The sequence below is a fragment of the Diadema antillarum genome, unplaced genomic scaffold, assembly GCF_040938485.1.
Source record: "Diadema antillarum isolate AM-2024a unplaced genomic scaffold, OU_Dant_1.0 seq00000409_RagTag, whole genome shotgun sequence".
Classification (NCBI taxonomy): Eukaryota; Metazoa; Echinodermata; class Echinoidea; order Diadematoida; family Diadematidae; genus Diadema; species Diadema antillarum.
In genome coordinates this window covers 20,795-45,860 of record NW_027271396.1, presented here as the reverse complement: position 1 = coordinate 45,860, position 25,066 = coordinate 20,795, and the positions used below count along the sequence as shown (strand labels likewise).

Genomic DNA, 25,066 nt, shown 5'->3' with positions numbered 1-25,066 from the left:
AAATATATATTTTGGTCAAACCTATATATTTTTTGTCAAATATATATTTTGTTTGAATATATTTTTGTCAAATACATATTTTGTAGAATATATCTTTTATCAAATATATATTTTGTCCAATATATTTTTGTGGAATGAAATTTTACTTGATGAAATGGTTTTTTAGTTGGTGTCGAACATAAATATTTGATTCCCTTCTAGCGCGCCATAAGCAAACGATGCGCTGCATATGCATGCATGCATGCCATCGGAGTGCATAAGTACACGCATGCAAAATGCGTACTGTGTATATGGTAAGAGTACAAACTAGTACCTGTACTTTATATCGCTGATGAGCAGAATACTCCTAGAAGCTAGCTGGTATATTGGCATAGATATAGCCGTAGAACCTTCGAAGGCAGCACGACCGGTAACGACATGAAGCCTCTGTCTCCCCGCCGTTAAATTACTGCTAGCCCTACATTTACAAGACCGACCGGGTAGCCTGACTTACGTCGTTTGTTGTGTGAAAGATGTAAGTAGAGTGGATAATTGTAGGAGGTCCAAGTGTAGATTCGGTCACTTCGCTTCGGCAATAGGGTCCTATTACTACACCTGGCATGTACACAGCCAGTGTCACGTCGCGCTTCCCACGGGGTCGGTGATCGAGCACTCACCTCAGCTTGCAGCTCCCTGACCCTGCTGCTGCGCAGGTGTTGCTGTAAAACGTTCGGCATAGAACTGGACGTACTGGTGTGGTGGGGCGAAGCTACGGGTACATGACATGAATGATATGGGGTAATTTCTGGCTATATTTTTCTTAGTTAGATCCGGTTTTGGGCAAAATCGTGAAATAGGCCCCACCGCAGTGCGCGTGCACCCGTGCGTTAGCAAGCAAGGGTAGGTCCTAGGGTTAGGGTTAGGGTTTAGGGTTAGGGTTTAGGGTTAGTTAGGGTTGTATTTATGGTTAAATTGGCCGTTAAATTAGTCGAGGGACATTAGGGAGTCCTTCCGAGAAGAAAGGGAAGACGAAAGATGCTATGCTGTGGAAATCGGCCCCACCGCTGTATCAATTTCGCGTAAACGCCGTTTGGTGGGGCCGCATTCACGAGTATTACAGTGGACTCCCGTTATAACGAAGTCCTCGGGACCGGCAGTTTTCTTTCGTTATATCGGAATTTCGTTATAACCGAACAAATAAATAATAGAAATACATAGAGTGGATGTCATTGCAGCCCAAATTTTTACTTCGTTATAACCGGAATTTCGTTATAACCGTGTTCGTTATAACGGGAGTGCACTGTATACAGTGGAAGGAAGCCCCACCGCCGTGCTTACCTACCGATGAACGCCACACGGTGGGGCTGAATTCACAAGTATTTTATAGGCGAGCCGCTGTAGTAGTTAGTACGGACACGCAGTGGTGGGGCCTATTTCACGACTATGCCCGGTTTTGTGATAGTATTAGTGTATTGTGTTGCATGTGTTGTCAAATGATCTTCAGTGTGATCTTAGAGTGTGCATGGTATAGAGTGTGCATGGTATACTCCATTATCCACAGGCTGATCGACATCCCGCATGAACACTTCATACCAGCCACTGGACCATCTACACGAGGGAATCCAAACAAAGTTCAAATCCCGTATGCCAGAACCCAAACATATCAGAAGACATTCTTTCCTGACGCAATTAAACTATGGAACTCTTTACCACCAAGTATAAGTAGAAGCACCTCCCTACAGTTCTTCAAACAGGGGGTGCAACAGATTAGGCTTCGTTAAGCCTCTTCTGTCTTTTTTAACTGCACATATAGAATCTGTAGTGATCCTTTTACTTGCACTTTTCATCTGGGCACTTGACAAGCACAAGTATGATAATACGCCAACGGCGGTCTGTACTTTACTGGAAGAAGAAGAAGAAGAAACATGCACAAACTCATGTTGTTACAGTTACAGTTAGTACAAATTGTATGTGCGACCAGCCAGCCCCACAACGCGAAGCTCCCACCTATAATATTACAGGGGCCGCGGAACGTTTTCCAGTGTGTGTGTGTGTGGGGGGGGGGGGGGGGGTGTCAAGGTCAAGGCCCCCCTCGCTTAATTGATCTTAGACCCCATTTACAGTGCGGGACCGGGCTTAGCCCGGCCTCAATTGCGCGGCCGAGCCTCGCAATTTTGTCCGTTTACACTGCTGTGCTCGGCTTTTGTTGATTCAAACCTTTCAATATTTTGTCGTAGTGGCGCTCTGCTTGTAAACATATGCAATTTATTATTGTCTGTCCCCTAAATTCTTGAGTCTCACGCAGAATGCTTGAGACTTGGTACATAGCTCTGCTCTTTGCATTTTTATGTTGTTGATTGAATGGAAATAATAGTAATGGTGCAATTTGATGCATGTTTTTGCATGTTTAATCGACTTGAAATGGTTCCACTTGTTTAAGGTAGCAGGATATTTTGATGTGGATTATTATTGAACATAACTTGGGTATAAAGTGGTACCATTTGAATAAACTTCTTAATAATTATTAATAATCATTACAATGAATTTCATGAACGCTGTCTGTTGAGCAATCAAATAGTAAAAGGCATGCACACAAGGGTGTACATAAGGCATATTTCTCCTCCCACACGAAGGTGATTTTACATCTTCAGACCTGAAATTCAGCAATCTGGTGCAAACTTTATTCCAGCTCCCTTCCCCCCTCCCACAAAAAAAGAAATGAATGAATGATGGAAATAATTTTTTTTTTGGTACATACACAATGTGTAGTATGTTACGGTGTGTATGTACAAAGTTTCATGACGTAGAGGGGGAGGTTTTGGGAGGGGGATGCCCTGTCCCGCTGGACGGAACTTTTGCGTTTTTATGCCTCCGCCACGAAGTGGTGCCGGAGGCATTATGTTTTCGGGTTGTCCGTCCATTCTTCCGTCCGTCCTTCCGTCCGTAATGAATTTTGTGGACAAGGTAACTATCAAAACCTTTTGAGGTATCCTAATGAAACTTGGCATGTATGTGTATTAGGGGGTGAAGTTGTGCCTATCAACTTTTGGGTGCACGTGTTCAAAGTCAAAGGTCAAAAGGTCAAGGTAAAATGCTTAAAATTTCACTATTTCCCCCATGTCTATGCAATGCCTGAAGATATTTTCTTGAAACTTAGTGTATACATGTATTACCCAATTAAGATTCTCTGGTAAAGTAAAATGTAAGTAAAAAGTAAAAAGTAAAGGTCAAGTAAAATGTTAAAATTTCACTTTTTTCTCTCTATCTAACAAATTGTTCAAGGTATCTTTATGGAACAAAGTACAAGTGTATATATGGGCAATTTCGCGGTTAGTAACGTTACATTTGAACAAATTTAGATGTTTGTTTTTACTACAAAATTACCATTTATTCATTTCAGGTCAAAATTCTGTCAAAAACATATTCATCCTTCCCATGTTTATGATACAGAAAAGAATGAATACAATCCAAGAAATATTAGAATTGCTATGGCAACTTAAAGGGCTGGTTAGTAACGTTACGAAAAAAAGGACATGACAAAAAAATCAGTGTCTTGTAACAAAAAGTGTGCAAAAATTCAAGTTACTTCAAACAAAGTGTTGCATTAATTTCAATTATTGCATCATGACAAATGTTCATGCAAATTTTTTTAGCAGTTTGACAGATAATTTTTTAGCTAGACCCCGAAAAGCATGGTTAGTAACGGTACGGTTAGTAACGTTAAATTTGTCTGGAGTAATTCTGCAGGTCATATCACCCTTTTGTAATTGACAAAATGTCACATGACTTCTGGAGTATTTAAATGTATTCATCTTTTACCCTTTAGCAAAGCTTTGAGGAAAAAAATTCAAAGGAACCCACTGTAATTTGCATTTAAGTGAATTTCAGCATCCCCAGTCCCACATGTACATTTTAGATGATGGTTTTAGATCTCGCAAAATCAATAAATACGAAAAATAAAATCTGCTGAATTTGAAAGACCTTAATGATTGATGAACATCCATGGCATTAGTTGATACCTAAATTAAGGAGTAAGATAAATAGGCACATTTCTTTTATCCATGTCATGTCCACCTAACTGCGGAATTGCCCATATGCATGTACTGACTGGCAGTGGTTATCTAGGGAATTTGGGGTTTGTGGGTCAAAGGTCAAGGGCAATACTTCAAAATTTTACTATTTTCCTTATATTTATGCAATGCCAGCAGGATTATTTTTTTTTTAAACTTGATGTACAGGTAAATACATTTATAACCCACTAGATATTCTCTGGGATTTTTTTTTGGCCAAGAAGGCCAAAGGTCAAAAGGTCATAGATCAAGTGAAAGTGCTGAACTTACTCCTTTCTCCATATCTCAGAAGTGGCTCAAGTTATCTTTAAACTTAGTACATATTTATGTATGTTCTGCCTGACAATGATTCCCTTATGAATCAAAAGGCCAGATGAAAATGATAACAATTTACTGTTCAATACAGAAATTGCACTTTTACTCCATCCCTTGAAAATTACTCAAGTGTGTAAACTTATGAAAGGGTCAAAGTCGAAGTTCAAGTTCTTAAATCCCCAAATACATGCTCTCCTATTTATCCAAGGTTAAACATAGGTCAAGGAAGGTGAACATTCGATACATTTGTGACAAACATGTCATTTTAATATTTTGCCAATTTTGTGAAAATGTAATCACACATTGTCCACATGTACTATAGACCTATTACAGGAGTATCATGCATTAAGGCGGAGGCATACCAGTTGCCATAGCGACATTTCTAGTTAGAATTGAAATAAAGCGATCTGACACACACTTTTGTGGGTAATTTAGAAATTGTCATTCCCCAAAGTGTACTATTAAAGTCTAATCAGCCATTCCATGTAACTAGACAGGGGGACCTTAAAATTTCAAGTTCTAGCAATTAAGAACAAGTATTCATATTTGGGTAGGTGTATGTTCAAAGGATGTAAATCTAATTTTTCACTGCTTTTCACTTTCTAACAGCAGAGTTACACCTCCCAGAACAAAAGATCACATTTACTTTAAAAATGATGCCTCTTTGGTACTTTTTTTAATTTCACTATTTAAGGCATGTTCTATTATCTATAGATTCATATTTTTTTTCACATAAGGTCTTATTTTGTACCCATTTTAGCATTTTATATATATATTTTTTACTTTACATGTATTGAGCTTGACAATATTTATGATTGAAAACACCCTCGAAATGAGTCATGCGAGTCACAAAAATATGTCTATATTTTAGATTGCGTAAAAAGTAGTACAGGGCAAGTCGAAGCTATTTTGCGCCAGTAACACGTGGGACATCACAAACAAATTCAGCCCTATATTTCTCAGGGTTATGAAAGCTCAATTGTTTGGTTGTTTCTGGTAGATAGTAGGTACCTACACACAAAACAACAGAAATAATGAGAATTACTCATTCTGTAATTAGTTTAAATGCTAATTCATTCCCCAGTAACGCGTGGGACCAGAAAGAAGGCTTTTTTTATTTTACTTTGTTTCTTAAATATTGTGAAAATACTTGTCACACTAAAAATTCATTGTGAACAACTTGTTACACATCTATTACTGAAGAGAAAACAACATGTTTCATTCTCTCAAGTTCAATTTTAAAAAGATGGGTATGTAGTAATGCGTAGGACAAGTAACGCGTGGGACATTTTTGTCACTATGTGTAATATTCTAAAAAAGGCATACTAGTTGAGAAAAGTTTAAGTTCGTTATTTATTTTAGGCAGTAAGACAGATAATTCATAATATTTTACCTCATTTGATTAAAAAAAGGCTTTATTTACCACTTCATAAATTAATTAAACTGATCCATTTAGTACGTCATTTTTATGGAGGCTATGCAAATCGTCTGATGAGAATGGATAGAAGTGCAATGTAGGCTGTTAACCATTAGAAATTCAACTGCTTGAAACTACCTATCATATTGCTCCCTAAAATGCCCAACACTGCCTGTACATTTGCTTTTGTTTTTTAGTTTTACATTGTATGCTTAACTGTTATTATTATATAGAATATATTTTGAAAGAGGTAAAAAGGTCAACAAAAGTATGTCAGAATTATATCTGTGACACACCATTCTCTTTGTAAAGTCATAATAGGCTTTCAAACAAACATAACTTACAACACCCAAAAATAAACATGCAGTAAACTATTTTATGTGATTTATAAAGGCCATGAGAAAATATTTAGTAACAATTAACTATTCAATGCAGAAATTGCACTTTTTCTCAATTCCTTGAAAATTGCTTAATGCATTAACTTATAAAAGGGTCAAAGTCAAGTAAAAGTCCTCAAATTCCAAAATACATGCTCTCCCATTTGTCCAATTATATCTACATTGTAAGTCAAGGAAGGTGAATATTCAACACATTTGTGACAAATATGTCATTTTAATATTTTGCCAATTTGGTAAAACTTGTCATCACTTGTCCACATGTACTATAGATCTTTTAGGAGAATCATGCATTATGGCGGAGGCATTCCAGTCGCCATAGTGATAACTGATATATACTTTTTTATGCCTCCGCCACGAAGTGGTGCCGGAGGCATTATGTTTTCGGGTTGTCCGTCCGACCTCCCGTCGGTCCTTCCGTCCGTCCGTCTGTAATGAATTTTGTGGACTGCATAACTAAAAAACTTTTTGAGTTATCCTAATGAAACTTGGCATGTAAGTGTATTAGGGGGTGAAGTTGTGCCTATCAACTTTTAGGTGCACATGCTCAAGGTCAAAGTTCAAAAGGTCAAGGTCAAGTACATAAAATTTCACTATTTCCACAATATCTATGCAATGCCAGAAGATATTTCCTTGAAACTTAGTGTATACATGTATTACCCAATTAAGATTCTCTGGTGAAAGTTTGGGGTCATGAGGTCAAGGGTCAAAAGGTCAAGTAAAATAAAAATATTAAAACTTCCCTTGGAAATTGTTCAAGGTATCTTCATGGAGCAAGGTGTATACATGGTCATGTACTGACTGGCAGTGATTATCTAGACAATTTAGGGTTCATGGGGTCAAAGGTCAAGGGCAACACTTCAAAATTTTACTATCTCCCTCATGTCAATTCCAGCAGGATTATTTTTTTTTTACACTTGGTGTATGCATGTGTAACCTAATAGAGATTCTCTGGAAAGTTTTTTTTTTCTTTCTTTTTCTTTGCCTCAAAGATCAAAAGGTCAAAGATCAAGTGAAAGTGCTGAACTAACTTTTTCCTCCATATCTTGGAAGTGGCTCAAATTATCTTCAAGTTGAACTTACTACATGCATGTTCTGCCTCACAGTGATTTTTATGAATTTTAGGGTCAAGGGCCAGATGAAAATGGTAACGATTTACTATTCAATACAGAAATTGCACTTTTTCTCTATACCTTGAAAATTACTCAATGCATAAACGTATGAATGGGTCAAAGTCAAGTTAAAGTCCTTAAATCCCCGAATACAAGCTCTCCCATAAAAAATCGTCCAGTTAAATCTAGTCAAGGTTGGTGAACATTCAACACATTTGTGACAAACTTGTCATTTTGATATTTTGCCAATTTTGTAAAAATGTAATCACACATTGTCAACATGTACTATCTAGACCTACGACATGTATTAGGAGAATCATGCATTATGGCGGAGGCATACCAGTTGCCATAGCGACATTTCTAGTTTAATATTCTTGCATTTCCTTTTCCTAGCCTTATACATGTACGCTTTATATTCTTTCAAATATGTCTCATGTCCACATTTTTCATAATCTTCTTTTATTCACACACACATTCTCACACATACCCACGCTTGTGCACACACACACATGATACAAACTACCCCAATCATTTGCTACCTTCACTGTATTTAAGCTGAGGGAATGGCGGAAAAAGTATTTTCTTTTTAGAGATACCAGAAGAACTTGCTCTGATTACTATGAGATACACCTGTAGCTACATTCAGATCGATTGCGGGGCTCACTGCATGCTGTGAATGTGTTTTGTACACCCTGCTGCGCTGTCTGACTGCTCCTGATAAGTTACTGATTCTGCAAAGAACTTGCATATGAAGTACTCTATATGAGAGAGAATTTTTGAAGTAGCGTGCTAAAGCTTGTAAACACTGGTAGAGCAATTTTGACTGCCATGAAGTTTCATCAACCCGAATGCCCGAGGCATCTCGAGTAATTGTACTGTATATGAGCCATACAGTTATACCTACCAAGGATTGACCTTTAGCACTTTATACATGAGGAATACTGATCCATATCACCAAATCTTGAGATACATGGACATACTTCATTGAGATCATACCATTATGTCGAATTTGAGGACAGACAATTTTCACTATACTTTGGGATACTTGGCCTTTGACTTTGACCTTAGATTTAATTATATAAGGAATCTACTTTTTCAGAATCTCAGTTTAGACTTCCACTGGACTTCCTTTAGGGTCAATGTTAATTCAAACCACAAGCACAGTGAGCCTTTGACTCCTTCCACCACCAAGTACATGAACAAACAATTTGTTATTGACCCATCGACTTACATCACCACTGGCTGCAGGGCACTTCTACCTGATCTTGTATGGCAAGGAAGGATTTTTATTGTTGTTGTTGTTGTTAATTTCTATGAAGAGAGTGGCCAGTGGCACTTCGTGGAATTCCTGGATTTGCTCCCGCCTCCTGGTGACACTTGACACTGACTTTTGTTTTCACCCTTATCCTTCCTAGAAAATATTTCATGTTTATTTCTTTCTCATTGAGTTTTATCATTAGTATCACATTTCTAAACAAAGTTACCGTATACTAAACTAGAACTGTCGCTACGGCGACTGGTATTGTCCGCCATATTGCATGATTCTCCTAGTAGCCGGATTCACTCGTTCAAAATAGCAGGATGACGATTGCGCTCTATATCTCGAGTTTTTTTGCGAGCGTCCACACGTACCAAATTAGCGGGATAGCGATCGCGATCGGTATCCCGCTAATTTGGCGAGCGTCCACACGTACCGAATTATCCCGCTAATTGCCGATAGAGATAACAACAAAGCCTGCAAACTGGGTCACACAGCGCCCTTCTCTATCACTTCCTGCGCGCACTTCCCTTTGTCCTTCACAGAGGCCTTGCTGTTGTGATGTGCGCATTGCATCATGGGATATAAAAACTTGAGATTCTAATCCCGTCCGTTCATGCGTACCAGCGCGGGGCCAATTATCCCGCTAATTGATGAACTAGCGCAAGATTTCTTGTGATTAGCATGGCGATGCTTATCTCGCTTATTAATCAGGTTTTTTCTGTCCACATGTGCAAAAAACTCGAGATGGACCGATCGCGATGCAAATCTTGAGATTTGTATCCCGCTAATTTGTGTACGTGTGAACCCCCTAATAGGTCGAGATAGAACATGTGGACAATGTGTGATTACATTTTCACAATATTGGCGAAATAAATGAAAAGTTTGTCACAAATGTGTTGAATGTTCACCTTCCTTGACCTAGGTTTAATTGGATGAATAGGAGAGCATGTATTTGGGGATTGAAGGACTTTAACTTGACTTTGGCCCATTCATATGTTTATGCATTGAGTAATTTTCAAGGTATGGAGAAAAAGTGCAATTTCTGTATTGAATAGCAAATTGTTACCATTTTCATCTGGCCTGTAACCCTAAAATTCATAAGATAATCACTGTCAGGCAGAACAAGCACAAATGTGTACGCTTCAAGATAACTTGAGCCACTTCCGAGATATGGAGGGAAACGTTAGTTCAGCTCTTTTCACTTGATCTTTGACCTTTTGACCTTTGAGGCAAAAAAAAGAAAAAAATTCCAGAGAATCGCTATTAGGTTATACATGCATACACCAAGTGTAAAAGGAAGATTAGTCCTGCTAGCCTCGCATAAACATGAGGGAAATAGTAAAATTTTGAAGTGTTGCCCTTGACCTTTGACCCCTGACCTTTGACCCCATGAACCCTAAATTGTCTAGATAATCACTGCCAGTCAGTGCATGTATGGCTTGTTGCATGAAGATACCTTGAACAATTTCCAAGGTATGGAGAAAAAAGTGAAGTTTTTATATTTTTACTTGACCTTTGACCTTTGACCTCATGACCCCAAACTTTCACCAGAGAATCTTAATGGGTAGGTGAATACATGTATACACTAAGTTTCAAAAAATTATCTTCAGGCATTGCATAGATATGGTAGAAATAGTGAAATTTGATGTATTTGGCTTTGACCTTTTGACCTTTGACCTTGAGCATGTGCACCTTAAAGTTGATAGGCACAACTTCACCCCCTAATACACATACTACCAAGTTTCATTAGGATACCTCAAAAGGCTTTTTAGTTACGCTGTCCACAAAATTCATTACGGACGGACGGAAGGACAGATGGACGGAAGGACGGACAACCCGAAAACATAATGCCTCTGGCACCACTTCGTGGCGGAGGCATAAGAAATGCCAACTTAGCCATTTAAGTGAACTCTAACCCTTGGCCTAGGGATTTGACCTGAAATGTCAAGAAATCTGCACGACAGATGACCCACAGACAACCCAAAACATAATGCCTCCAGCATTCTATTGATTAGAGGCATATATTCATTTTTAATAACTTAATATTTTTTATTTTTGGGGGTTTACATTTCATTGCCTCTGCCATATAGTGGTGCCGGAAGCATTATCTTTTTGGGTTGTCTGTCCATCTGTGATCAATGTTGTGGACAGTTTAACAATTCCATTTTCTAACATAATGAATGAGCACTTGACTGCTTGCAGAAAGCAGGTGGAATTGGCTACTCAGTACTCTTAACATATACTGTCAGTATCAAGTTGATGGAATATGTAATTTTCATAAAAAATGAGTTTTTGTGGAATTCCCTTCATATTTTCTATTCATCGTTGTCCACACATGACATCATAACCTGGTAGTCCCCTCATCCAGTGGTTCCAACACCAAAGCTTCAAAAATTCATAACTTTTATAGCAATTGTCCGATTTTCTTCTTGAAAACTTTCACTGGTGTGTTCTACTAATGTTGCTGCTTTCATTCAATCGACATTTCTCTTTGGGTTTTGGTATCCCTTAAGCATTTGACTTGAAATATGACACATTTGACCGCTGTGTGCAAACTTATTCTTCTGTCAATGTTGAACAATGCGTTGCCAAGGTACATGTAATAGACAAGCATAATTTGAATCAAAATCACAAAAATACTGTGGATTCACTTAACTCCCTCAGTCTGAGCATTTGGTTTGAAATTTGGCACATGTGACAGCAGTAATGCCAAGATATGCAAACTTCATCTTTCATCATTAATTATTGAACAATGTGTTGCCATGGTAATAGTATATTTTGAATAAAAATCATACAAAAATTTGGATTCAGCTAACTCAGTCTTTTTTAGCATTTGGCTTCAAATTTGGCACATGCTAACACTATATTCCCTGGATGTGCAGAAATTTTCTTTTGTCATTGTTGAAAAAATTTTATGTTGCCATGGTAACAGCATATTTTGAATGAAAATCATCCCCCAACTTTTGACAATTTGGCTTGACATTTGGCACATATGGCTATGATATAGTTGTGTAAACCTAATTTTTGTTAATGTCGAACATTGTGTTGTCATGGGAACAACATTCTTTATCATAGAAATTGCCAGTTTATTTGTCTTATTTAGTTTTGAGCTCTTGAGATATGTCACATGTGATTAACAGTGAGCAATTATTAAATGTTGAACAATGATAATTGCCTTTTTTTTAATGGAAAGCAAGCAAAGAAAGTTATTTCTGATTGAATTTACTCATTCAGTTTTAGGTAATGGTATGGATCACATTGTGTGATAGTTCTAGACAATTTGTATCATGATGATTATTGCAATGAAGGATCTTTGATGAAGAGTAAGAAGACAAAATTGTTTGTGCAGTGGTTGCTAGGGGTCCTTTCTGATCAGCTTTGTGACCTGTGGTGAAAATATTTCAGAATTATCCTTCAGATGCTAAAAACATGTTGAATGAGTTTTAGAAATGAAAAAAGATTTGCCTTTCAAGATTGTCGCCAAGTTTTGTTTTCATATAATTAAATGTACTTTGTTGTTTTCTCCTTCTTTGACAACCCCACTGTGACCTTTCCTTTGTGTGATGTCTTTGCAAAGACCAGGGACGTAAATCCTTTGAGTGTCATTAGCCATCTTTTCTTACTGTCTCCACTCTTTTAGGAGTGATCTAACGTCATCAGATGAAGATGGAGGGTGGACTGTGTTCTGTGCATATGAGGATGAGTAAGTCTATGTTAGTCTAAATATTATGCTGTTTTCTCTTACATCATGTAAAGATTAAAAAAGAACTCATTTAAAAAAAAACCTGCAATGTATTTTTCTGTTTATTTATTTCAGGGCAAGTCCAAGATAAGGTCCCCTCAGAAGGCAAAATTTCATCTTTGTTCAATATTGACATGTTTGGTATCATTTTGAAGCTTATGAGTGGAAGTTTTGATTTCCATGGAGGAAAAAAAATGTAGATTTATGCAAATTTCAAGGGCATCATTTGCATAAATGTGAAACACAGCGTTACATATGGGACATAAAAATTCATATGATTAACTTGGTATGAAAATTTAGGGATTATGCAAATGATTATGCAAATTAGCTTGTGTCCTATCATGAGATGTCCCATATGTAACAAATAGAGGTCATTATTTTAGTTTTTTCTGACATTTCTAAGGATATTTGAATGCCCTTTTGGAAAGTTCTAATTTATTGTTTAGAGAAGTTAAATACCATAGAAAGAAAAAATAGTAAAAGATATATTTTTTATTAGACAGTGAAATAATGTTACGTATGGGACAAATACGTTACGTATGGGACATCCTCATACATAATGCATGTGAATGCATGTAGCTAGCTGGGAAGGTCTCTCAGTACACAAATGGTCAATCATCCTGAAGAAAGCATCCCAACTTTGCAGACTACTTTTGAATTATAGACACTTGAAACAATACATGTACTAACTTGACTGAACAATTTTCAGAAAGGGGGAGGGGTGGATGGCAAAATACACCATGAAAATCAGCATTAAAGGGATGGTATAGTTTTGTAGAAATGGGGATTCAGTTTTCAACATATGAGATGATTGGAAACCAATTATATGAATTATTAAAGATCATACAATTCTAAGATTTAGAGGAATTCAAAGTTTATTTGATGGAGATCCGATTTGAAATAACAGATATAAAAAAACAAGCAAATACAAAGTAAAATGAAGTGGTCATAAAAAATGTACCCACCTATTGTTAGGACACCATGTTTCTGGATATCTCAGCCATTTCATAATGGATCTTTGTCATGTTAACTTTGAATTCCTCCTAGAATTGTATGCTATTTAAATATTTCATAAAAGAAGTGCTAATTATCTTGTAAAAGTTGAAATCAGAATTCCCATTTGAACCAGAACTTTACAGTCCTTTTAAGTGGAGACCTCTGATTTAAAGGGTACTGAAACCAAATACACAAGCAGATTGAAAGATCGCAGTTCAACTACTAGTATGTTGGGTACTGTTCACCACACAATGTAGAGCTCTAGCTACATTGTAGCTGGACATTGTATAACACGTGCAGGGTTGTCCACAAGGGGTTTTTGCATGTCGCTGTGACATTATGCTAAAGTTTTTGCACAACATCCTTCAAAATGTGCGACATTCCCCTCAATCACCCTCATGAACACGAGACACATTAGCACTCTTTTTGTCCCCGCCGAACGAGTTCGAGCAGGGGACTATGAAACGGGCTACTTACGTGTGTGTGTCCGTGTGTCCGCCCGTCTGTCTTGTCTGTGTGTGCGTCCCCGTGTGATCAAAATGTTCAATTTACTGCTTCTCTAACATTTATGAGCCAATTTTTATTCTGTGTGCTTTATATGATAGCACTACATGAGAGCTTTGAAACTGCTACACAGAATTTCAGTTGTTACCTTTGACCTTGACCTTTGACCTATATTGTACATTTTGCTTCAAAATGCTACTCCTTCGCCATTTCTAACCCAATTTCGATTCCGTTTTATGGCACTACATGTAGGAGGGCTTCAAAACTTCTACACCGAATTTTGACCTTTGACTTCTTTGACCTTTGACCTTGATTTTTTACCTGGATTGTACATTTTGCTACAAAATGCTACTCCTTCACCATTTCTAACCCAATTTCACTTCCGTTTGCTTTATGTGATGGCACTAGGTGAGGGCTTCAAAACTTCTAAACAGAATTTTGACCTTTGACTTCTTTGACCTTTGACCTTGATTTTTGACCTATATTGTACATTAGCTACAAAATGCTACTCCTTCGCCATTTCTAACCCGATTTCGATTTCGTTTGCTTTATGTGATGGCACTAGGTGAGGGCTTCAAAACGTCTACACAGAATTTTGACCTTTGACTTCTTTGACCCTTGACCTTGATTTTTTACCTATATTGTACATTTTGCTACTAAATGCTACTTCCGGCGGGGACATATATTACGCACCGCGTACTTTCTACTTTTTTGTCTTTTTCTTCTTCTTCATTTTTCTGTCCTTTTTATGCCTCCGCCACGAAGTGGTGCCGGAGGCATTACAATTTATGTTTTCAGTCTGTCCGTCTGTCCGTCCTTCCGTCCGTAATGAATTTTGTGGACGGCGTAACTTATAAACCTTTTGAGGTATCCTCATGAAACTTGGCATGTATGTGTATTAGGGGGTGAAGTTGTGCCTACCAACTTTTGGGTGCACATGATCAAGGTCAAAGGTCAAAAGGTCAAGGTCAAATATGTGAAATTTCACTATTTCCCCTATATCTATGCAATACCTGAAGATATTTTCTTGAAACTTAGTGTATACATGTATTACCCAATTTAGATTCTTTGATGAAAGTTTGTGGTCATGAGGTCAAAGGTCAAAAGGTCGAGTAAAATATTAAAACTTCACTTTTTTCACCGTACCTTGGAAATTGTTCAAGGTATCTTCATTGAACATAGTATAGATACATGTACTGACTGGCAGTGATTATCTAGAGAATTTAGGGTTCATGGGGTCAAAGGTCAGGGGTCAAAGGTTAAAGGCAACACTTAAAAATTTACTATTTCTCTCATATTTATGCAATGCCAGCGAGATTATTTTGTTTACACTTGGTGTATATGCATGTATAACCTAATAGAGATTCTCTGGAAAGTTCCTTTTTTTTTGCCTCAAAGGTCAAAAGGTCAAAGATCAAGTGAAAGTGCTGAACTAGCTTTTTCCTCCATATCTTGGAAGCGGCTCAACTTATTTTGTAACATACTACATATTTGTGCATGTTCTTGACAGTGATTACCGTATGAATCTTGGGGTCAAAGGCCAGATGAAAATGGTAACAATTTATTATTTAATACAGAAATTTTACTTTTTCTCCCTACCTTGAAAATAACTCGATGCATAAACTTATGAATGGGTCCAAGCCAAGTGAAAGTCCTTAAATCCCCAAATACATGCTCTCCTATTCATCGAATTAAACCTAGGTCAAGGAAGGTGAACATTCAACACATTTGTGACAAACTTGTCATTTTAATATTTTGCCAATTTTATGAAAATGTAAGCACACATTGTCCATATTACTATAGACCTAGTAGGAGAATCATGCAGTATGGCGGAGGCATACCATTCACCATAGCGACATTTTTAATTATTTTATATTTCACCACGCCACACAGCATGCATTCACCCAATCACATACTCGCTGAACACAACCAGGTGGTCGCTCTTAGTCATAAATTTCTCTGGACACCCTCGTTATTCCAGGACTATGATTCAAAAAAACAAACAAGCAAACACATGCTTAATAGGGCGGGTGGCATTGGATGTTGAAATATCTTATGGCATATTCTGGACAGCAGAATGAGTTATCAAAACAGCAGGGCTGCCAACATTGGAAACTACCGTAGTTGAGAGTGAGACTCCCATAGGCCAATGCTATAATTTAGGGGTTAAAATGAGTGAGATCAATAGAAACGCATGCAAATGAAATAAAGTTTAAGAGTGAGAAAGGACCAAAATGATTGAGTCTCACTCTCAGTGAGTGAGAGTTGGCAGCCCTGAAACAGTCAGTGTATCGTATTGTAGTTCAAGTTGAAGATGTCCTTGTCATTTTTCATAGCATCCCCATTTAGGAGTATCATATTAAAAATATATTCAAAAGGTCTTGGGAGTAAGGATGATATATTAACATTTCAAGAACAATTAAAATCGTATGTCATAATCAAAATTTATATATTAATGATTTTTATCCAGGCATTCAAGAGTGATCATGGTGATCAAAGTGTTCAGTAGCACCAGAGAGCATCTAGAACACTGGAGCTTCCAAGGCCCTTAAGCGGGCCCTAGACCCCGGTCGCAAGGGTCTTCGTGCTTTGCGCTCGTGATGTGCGCTTTGCGCACACATACTTTCATACGCAAGATCACTTTTTTCCCCTGCAACATTGTGGACTACCCTGACATGCATCATTGATAATGAAGATGTTACTTCAAATTAGTGTTATGGTATCATTTTGTTGTTGTTGCAAGTTATAGACAAATTGTCCTTATTCAGTTTTCAGTAGTAGCCATGATAAAAATACATGGGTATATACACTTGTACATACTGAGGTGAGACTCGAATCAATAACCTGATTGCTAGACAGACATTGTATATCTGCTCGATTACTGGGGTTCCATGCAGCAGGTATTGCGTTTTTACAAGGAGGTTTAATGCATCCGTGGAGTTCCAACTGGCTGCAATTATTCTAACAGTTGTCAGATTTCTATTGATGTACAAAAGAATTCCACAGGTGCACTTGTGCCTTTGATGATCGATGTTCCAAGCCGCCGTCTTGCTGAGCAATCTGAAGATTCATTTTGATCGTTATCATAATGTTGGCCATATTTTGTTTATTTGTTTATTAAATGAAATGAAATTTTACTTAATGATAAAGCATGTAAAACAAAAGTCAATTCCGTCCAGAAATTTGCGCAAAAGTGTAAATCAGAGCTGTATCATGTAAAATGTTTAAACCTGTACCATCCTGGAAAGCTGCTTTTATCACTTTTCCGCTTAATTTTCACAAGTGAAACTAATGTGGAATAATCTTCAAGTATAATTCTTTATTGATAGATATATAACAGATTAGTGCCCAGGTATACCCAGTCGAGTAATTTTCATCTTTATTTCAGCATTTTTTGCTCAATTTCTATTCGTGCATCCTCTTGTCTGTACCACGTACCTTTTATAAGAAGGGATAGCAAAAAGTAATTACCACTACAAAGACATACATGTATATCTTCCTTTGAAAGTGGCTGGTGATCATGCAATGAGACACGAGTCAATTGTCTTCTTATCTGAGCAGCAGATCCAGTTTGCCACATGCTTCAAATATTTTTGAGCGGCGGCTTCGAACATCTAGCAAAGGAAATAAGATGGTTGTGACTCCATTTTCTAGAACCTCCTTGGTATACGATTTCTTGCGTCAAGTTGTTTTTTATTGAAAGTGAATGGCAAACTGCCCTTTATCAATGGAAGTAAGCACTTCAATACTATTCAATTTTTTATAAGTAACTATCCTGAATAAAATACAGGGCATCCTACATACTCAGTTCGCTGGGTTATAAAAATATAGAATATGATTAAATATGATTATGGTGGTAAGTATTTGGGAAATATTGTTCCCATGACAATCTGGATCAGTATTTGAGTAATTTCAATTGATTCTACCTAAATAGGTATGCAACAGATTGTTTTCGAGGGGATTGGTATTTTTCAAAATTATTTTGCAAAATACCCATAGACATGGTTCTCAATACACTAAAGGAATGGGGGACTAAGGGCATGCATACTCAGGTTGGTCATAAAAATAAAAAAATATAATGGAATACATGATTATGATTATGATTGTAAATATTCGGGGAATATTGTTTCCTTGACAATCTGGATCAGTATTTGAGTAGTTTCAACTGATTTTACTTCAATAATTATGCAAAATACCCCAAAACATGGTTCTCCACACACTAAACGAATGGGAGACAAAGTGTCCCATACGTAACTGTCCCATACGTAACAAGTCATGTCTGTCTTTAATTAGAACCTGTAAATAGAGCTTTTTGCCTCATCACATGAAACTTACCTCTGATAATCTTGAATGTTGTAACTTTCATCACAGTGAGTTACAAGTTGTTGAATGATATACTTTCAGAGAGTTTTGAGGTTGAAAAAAAATGTGTAAAAAAGCAAAATTTTTCTGGTCCCATACGTAACGTCACATATTTTCTCTTGTAGAATATAATTGTGAAGGTCATTTTTGTCCATTCTTCACATGATTATACTTCTTCTAGATATCGATCACCATGATAAAGTTCAATATGATCAAAGGACATTAACACTATTTTTCAGGTTATAAAAGTCTCTGAATGTCCCATACATAAAATGCACGTTATCTTGGACTTGCCCAAATACTGATTTTGCCTTCGCAAATTGAGCATATAAACTTAAGCGTATTGACAACAAAACAGAATGTTGTTGAGGTTTCTGTAACAATGTCATCATTAGAGTTTTCTAGTGCAAGTCCAGAACAGAAATGTCATAAGGAGTCTAAAGTTATGCTCTAACTTCTCTCCTTTCCTTTCTTTTGATATATCAGGTCTGGACCTGTGGAAAAGTCACCAGAGACGAATGCAGCAAAAAGAATCAAAGTAGAGTCATCAGATATGGAATCCAGCAGCTCTGATGATGAAGCAAAAAGAATCAAAGTTGAACCATCAGATGTAGACTCCTCAGATGAAGATAGTGATGGGGAAGCTTTTCCATCACATCGTGAGACTTTGATGTATGAACAAGTACTCTATCGAGGAAGGTGGCATGCCTTCAAAGCAGGAGGCACATTTTATAAGAATAGTAAGAGTGTTTTGACAGCTATGCTTTTTCCTGATTTTCATGTGAATGACAGTGTGCCTGTTGCATGTGATGATGACTTGGGGTTTTTGATTGATACATCCAAGCTTCGTTATGCTGCAGACTTAACCTGTGATGCAACAGGAAAATATAAGAGACCGAGCTACTCAAAGAGTGAACTTGTCATGGATGATGAACATCGAATCAGTGGAGTGAAAGAGTACAATCGTGTTGAGGGCCAGAGGTACACATTAGTCAGAAAGTATTACCCACATCGAGATACAGTTGGGTTTTATAGGACAATTTATGAAGTGCACAAAAATGGTGCTAGGATTTGTCCTAACGTTATCATCCGTTATGAGTGGCGTGCAAAGAAGACTCCTCTGAGATTCACACCTCATGGAAACAGCAAGCACTCTGTTGAACCCTTTATTCGGTCAAAGAGAGAAATGTTAGACAAGCTGAGACAATCTGTTGGACAGCCAGCACGAGAGAAGATGATTGAACTGTTTGAGGAGGAAGGAGGGAGCGAGGGAATACAGTCCTTTTCATCAGTACCCAGGAACAGGAGCCAAATTTATCGTCACAGACAGCATAATGCAAGGTCAGATTTCAAGAGACTTGTGGAAATGAGCAAATCAGGAAACTTTGTGCGGAGTGTGGAGTTGACAAATGACAATGACAGAAGCCCCTACCCAAGATGTGTTCTTTACACAGACCAGCAGATTGCTGATGTAAAAAGAAATTGCTCAGATGGCAGAATGGTGACCTTTGACACTACCTTCAAGTGTGATCAGATTTTTGTTACCATTGTTTCCTATCGTCATCAATCGTTTGTTAGTAAATGCACGAAGAAGGATGTTCTCATGCCTGGGCCAATCCTTCTGCATTCCAAAAGAGATAGCAAGACCTACAAGTACTTTGGTGATCAGATTTCAAAGGCCTTAGGTAACCAGGAAGTATCGTTTCATGCAGCAGATGAAGAGGCTGAAATGCTTAAGGGTCTACAAGAATCAAAGACCCTGAAAAAGAAAGGGAGACAAGGAGACTCAACTTGCCAGATCACTGTAGGAGAGAGTGGGAGTATCAGCAATGCGATAGCCAAGTGGATACGAGGACTGAAAACATGGGTTCATGTGGTAGATAGCTTGGAAGCCTTTGTGAAATCCAAATATAAAGAATTAAAGATGGCAGTCATAGGTCTGGGAGAGCAGAAAGTAGCCCCAGCACATGAAGATCTTCAGAAAACTCCTGTAGAGTGGGCAAGAATGACATTGCCAGAGCGGAGAGGTGTACTAGAAAGTGCCAATTTGTCCACGGAAGATGACAAGTCATTTCTGTCCATTCCAGCAGGAGAGAGTGGCATAACAGGCTTCCCTGCGCAGGAATTAGAAGCAGTGTGGAAAAAAGCCAGTAGCATTGTGGATACCCTCAATAGCATCGTAGATTTTCCATCAACAAGTAGGCAAATGATCTGTTTTGATGGGCAAGAACATTACAAAATCACAGAGAGAGATCTGTTTGTTTGTGATAAGCATTGCAAATCATTCATGTTGCATGATGGCTTCTTCTGTGAACACACACTGGCAGCTGCTGAGCAAAGAGGCAAACTGGCAGATCTCATTTCTAAGATTAATGCCAAGAGGCAATCTTGTACGGCCAGTGGTGTGTCACCAGTGACCAAGCAATATTCTGGAAGTGGTAAAGAGAAGAGTAAGAAGAGAAGAGCTGCCACTGCTACAGTCACAATGGGAATGTGTCATGCGTGGTCACAGCCAAGACAGCCAAGACAAGCACAGCCATTCTGTGTGACATTTAAACAAGGCTCAATGGAGACATGCTATGGATGTAATCAGCCATTTTCTGAAGCTATGTATGTTCCACCTTACGATCTTGTCTTCAAAAAACTTGATATTCAAGAATGGTTTGACAGAAGAACTGGTGAAATAAAACAGACAAATGGACTAGTTCCCACATACTATCATTTCAAGCTTGACTGCCTGCGCTGTAGATACCCATACACTGAACTGAGGGATATCATAGTTTTTGAAGAGATTCAAAAGCAACTGACAGCAGATCACAAAAGCATCTTGAGGGAATTTGGTATTGATATTGCATAACTATTTGAACAAACATGAGTTGAGACAAAGGGCTTGAACAAGAGGTTCCGACACCCAGTGTTGAGCATTCTTTGTGTAATGTGTTTGACGTATTGATTTTACACCTAACACTGAGAATCAGAGGTGAAATGAGCCAAGAGAAATTCTCTTTATTTTCCAATACAGCCATGAGCTAGTCTGTCAGTGACAGATTTATTTAACTGAAGTGTTGTCTTCCATATGAAAACAAGAGCTAGTCAAGGATTTTTAAGTACCATAGACACAAAAAATTCAAACTAGAGATCTCCTGATTCATCAGGAGCATGACAAAGCCATATTATTGAACATAGCTGATATTACAGTTAAAGAGTAAGTCATGTACAGTGAAATTCGTGTTTGACAGTGAAAGTAGTAGCCCAACTGGGCACATAAGGGGAAAAAGTGTGGTCCCGATGAAATTCCCCCACATTTCTAAGCTAAAATAGAGATTGTTGGGTGTATTTGTGACCATGCACCACATAACGAACAAAAAGTCACACCCCTTGATTTTACGTGAGGACTAAAAAAAGATGAAATGGGTCCACCGGGTTAATCTTGAGTTTTTCACCTTTTCTGAACTTTTAGGGCTATCCTTCTTCTACGTAATCCCTTAGTTTGAGAGCGTAATATGAATGGGAAAGTGTGTTTTCAGCATTTTTTCTACAACCCTTTATTGGGGGTAGGGTGGAATAATCAGGCATGTCTAAGAGGCCCTTTAATTTCTTGGAATCCTTGCACACTCTTCACTTTCAAGTCTAATAACTTTTGAAAGGATAATGCTACTGCTCTGAAAGTTGGCATTAATAATATGCGGAATGTGTTAATAGAGCATGCTTAATTTCAGCTTAATCTGATAATCCCTTCATCGCTATTGCTACAGTGGTTTACATCCTGTGCTCTGTCCCTTTCATCACACAGCTAGCTCAGTGTGGTAAAGATTAAGCACTTAATTAGACCCTGTACTTCAGAGCCTCTTTTCTCAGTTCACACTTTTCAAGAGTGTAGGCTTTCTTTCAAGGATTTAGATAGGTTAGGGAAGTCCATTCAAATTGAGTTATATTACATTTTAAAGCTTAGAGTCTGCTCTTTCAGACTCTGCCCTAAACTAAAAACCCATGCTTGGCGACTTTTTGTTTGTTTTGTGATGCACAGTCTCATATATACAATGTATATCATCTCTCTCTAGATGGACACAAACCTGGGGTCGTATTCTGCTATCTAAGGCTTATTTTTTTCAACATACGATAGAAATATGTAAGAAATCCTTTCCAACGGGAGACAAAGAGCCAGGGCGGGAGAAATTAAATCTCAAACGGGAGAACAGGAGATTTTGCAAAAATGGGTTTTCGGCGGGAGATCTCCCATCGAAAACGGGAGAGTTGGAGTCTCTGATAGAACCAATAGTACTTTGTTTTTTGTTTGTTCCTGCCAGATGCAAAGATCCTGAACCAAAATGTGGGCCAGATTCTACCTTTTTGTTTATTTAAATCTGTTTAATGCATGCTCAATTTTCAGTCAAACTTAGCAGGTATTATTGCCAGTGTGATAGAGTATACAAATAAACACCATGCTCCCTGGTTCCCCATAGCTTTCCAAGTTTGCTACTTTCCTCTTAGGTAATATCCTGCAAGAATGCAAAGTGGACTTGAGATACTCTGGTGAGCTCTACACCCACTAGGTTTCCTGTCTAAATCTTGTTGTCTTTCCTGGTCCTTTGTCTAATAAGAGATGCTGCTAGTTAATGCAAATTACACAGATGACAGTGTCTTTGTTTTAGAGAAAGAAATAATGGGAACGCAAGAGTGCACTTGACTTATATAAGCAGAGGTAAGGGTGATAGTGTGTAGATTTTAGAACCATGATTCCTTTGCCTTCCTTAAAGTTTTTACATTTCTATGATCTGTACATGATTACACCGATGTCAAAGGTAATCATACAAGGCAAGAGTATTATTCCTTTAATTTTGTAGAAGGTATAGAGCCTCGAGATGTGGATATTAGGTGGAAGCCCTCCCTTGAAGTTCACAAATTTGGATGCATGGGTCCATCTAGTGATGGTGAAATCCAACATTTCTCTTTCTGAAAAAAGAAAAAAAATTGACAGGACTGATATTGTCACCTTGGTCATATACATGTATATAGAAAATATCAGGAATATTAATTATGTAGAAGGGCTCATGGAAAGGTACTTACAATTTAGCAAATGTTGTATAATGTACCCATTTGTGACACTTACAAGGTTGCACCCTGTGTGGAGACTTTTGGATGATTTTCATTTTGACTGACTTTTGCATTTTTACATGTAAAGATTGATTATACAAGGTACAGAATTTCAGAATTTAGCGTGACTGGGATGAGGAATAAGAATGTTTTCAAAAGTCACAACAAATCACAATGAACAAGGACGATAAAATAGCAGCATCTGCATATTAAGGAAGCAGAAGAAAAGTAGAAAGCATGCATGCATTGTACACATGTGATCATTGTCACGCATGCAGTATTGTAATGGGATTGTATTGCTACATTTACTTGGATATGTGAACCTTCAGTACTGGTTTATGTGCTCAAGGATCGCCAAAAAATCCCTAAATCTATACATGCACTATCAATTTATGTACCACATGATGAGAAATTATATACATTTTCTGCATGGAATGTCCCTGCCCCGTGCTATTTTTGTCGAGCCCACCGGAGGTGTGGGGAGACTAAGGGATCGCCTGCGGGGTCTGTCCGTCATATGTCTGTCCGTCATACGTCTGTCCGTCCGTCGTCCGTCCGTCCTTCCGTCTGTCGTCTGTCCGTAACGCTACAAAAACTTGAATAACTCTCTACTGAATATTTCAATTTCAATCAAACTTGGAGGGAAGAGTGGTAATGCAAAGTTACACATTTTACCAAACTTGAAGGGCACCTTAAGGTCAAAGGTCACAGGCAGAGGTCAATGAACTTCAGGGCCCAATGTTAAGTTTTTAGGGCGTGTTTTGTTTATGGCTGGTAACTTTTGTTGTATCTGTCTGTTTGTGACCAAACTTAGATGGTAGATGTCCCTAGGGAAGTTGAAGGTTATCACAAGGTCAAAGGTCACAGACAGGGGTCAATGAACTTTTAGGGCCCAATGTTAAGTTTTTTGGCGCATTTTGATTATGGCTCATAACTTTTGATCCCTTTGTCTGTTTGTGACCAAACTTAGATGGTAGATGTCCCTTGGGGAGGTGAAGGTCATCACAAGGTCAAAGGTTACATACAGGGGTCAACGAACTTTTAGGGCCCAATGTTAAAGTTTTTATGGTGCGTTTTGATTATGGCTCATAACTTTTGATCCCTTTGTCCGTTTGTGACCAAACTTGGATGGTATATGTCCCTTGGGGAGGTGAAGGTCATCACAAGGTCAAAGGTCACAGACAGGGGTCAACAAACTTTTAGGGCCCAATATTATGTTTTTAGGGCACGTTTCGATTGTGGCTCGTAACTTTTGATCCCTATGTCCGTTTGTGACCAAAGTTGGATGGTATATGTCCCTTAGGGAGTTCAAGGTCACCACAAGGTCTAAGGTCATAGGTGGGTCAATGAACTTCTGGAAGTTAGAAAAATATTAATTTCTTGTACGCGAATGGGCGAGACAATTTGGCACTTGCCTCGTCATTATTTCTGCATGTTTGTGCCTTTTTTCCTTGATGATACATAATACATCTTACCTTATAACTGTACATAATTATTGTACATTGTACATGTACAATAATTGTCTAGCTTCCCAAGTTACATGGTCGTGTATGGTTCTTGTATACATGTATTGTCAAACTTGGATACAGTGCACTCCTGTTGTAGCGATCCTGGTTAAAGCGAAATTCCATTTACAATGAAATGAAAATCCAGCAACAATGTTATTGACTCTGTGCATTTTTATGTCTTATTTGTTCGGTTATAATGAAATTTCAATATAACAAAAGAAAACTGCTAGTGCTGACTCAGTGAGGTCTTTGTTTTTATGATATTCCACTGTATATGACACATTTTGCCAGCCATGTGTGTATGTATTGTC

At 37.9% G+C, this 25,066-nt stretch overlaps 1 protein-coding gene across 1 annotated transcript; it reads left to right on the top strand.

Annotated features, from left to right (window-relative positions):
• The first annotated feature begins 382 nt into the window (after positions 1–382).
• On the top strand, positions 383–21,540 carry LOC139732276 (uncharacterized). Its single transcript, XM_071643148.1, has 3 exons — positions 383–514; positions 12,190–12,252; positions 18,640–21,540. Coding segments are annotated over exons 1-3 (2,436 nt in total). The 5' UTR covers positions 383–512; the 3' UTR covers positions 21,011–21,540.
• Positions 21,541–25,066: the final 3,526 nt, after the last annotated feature.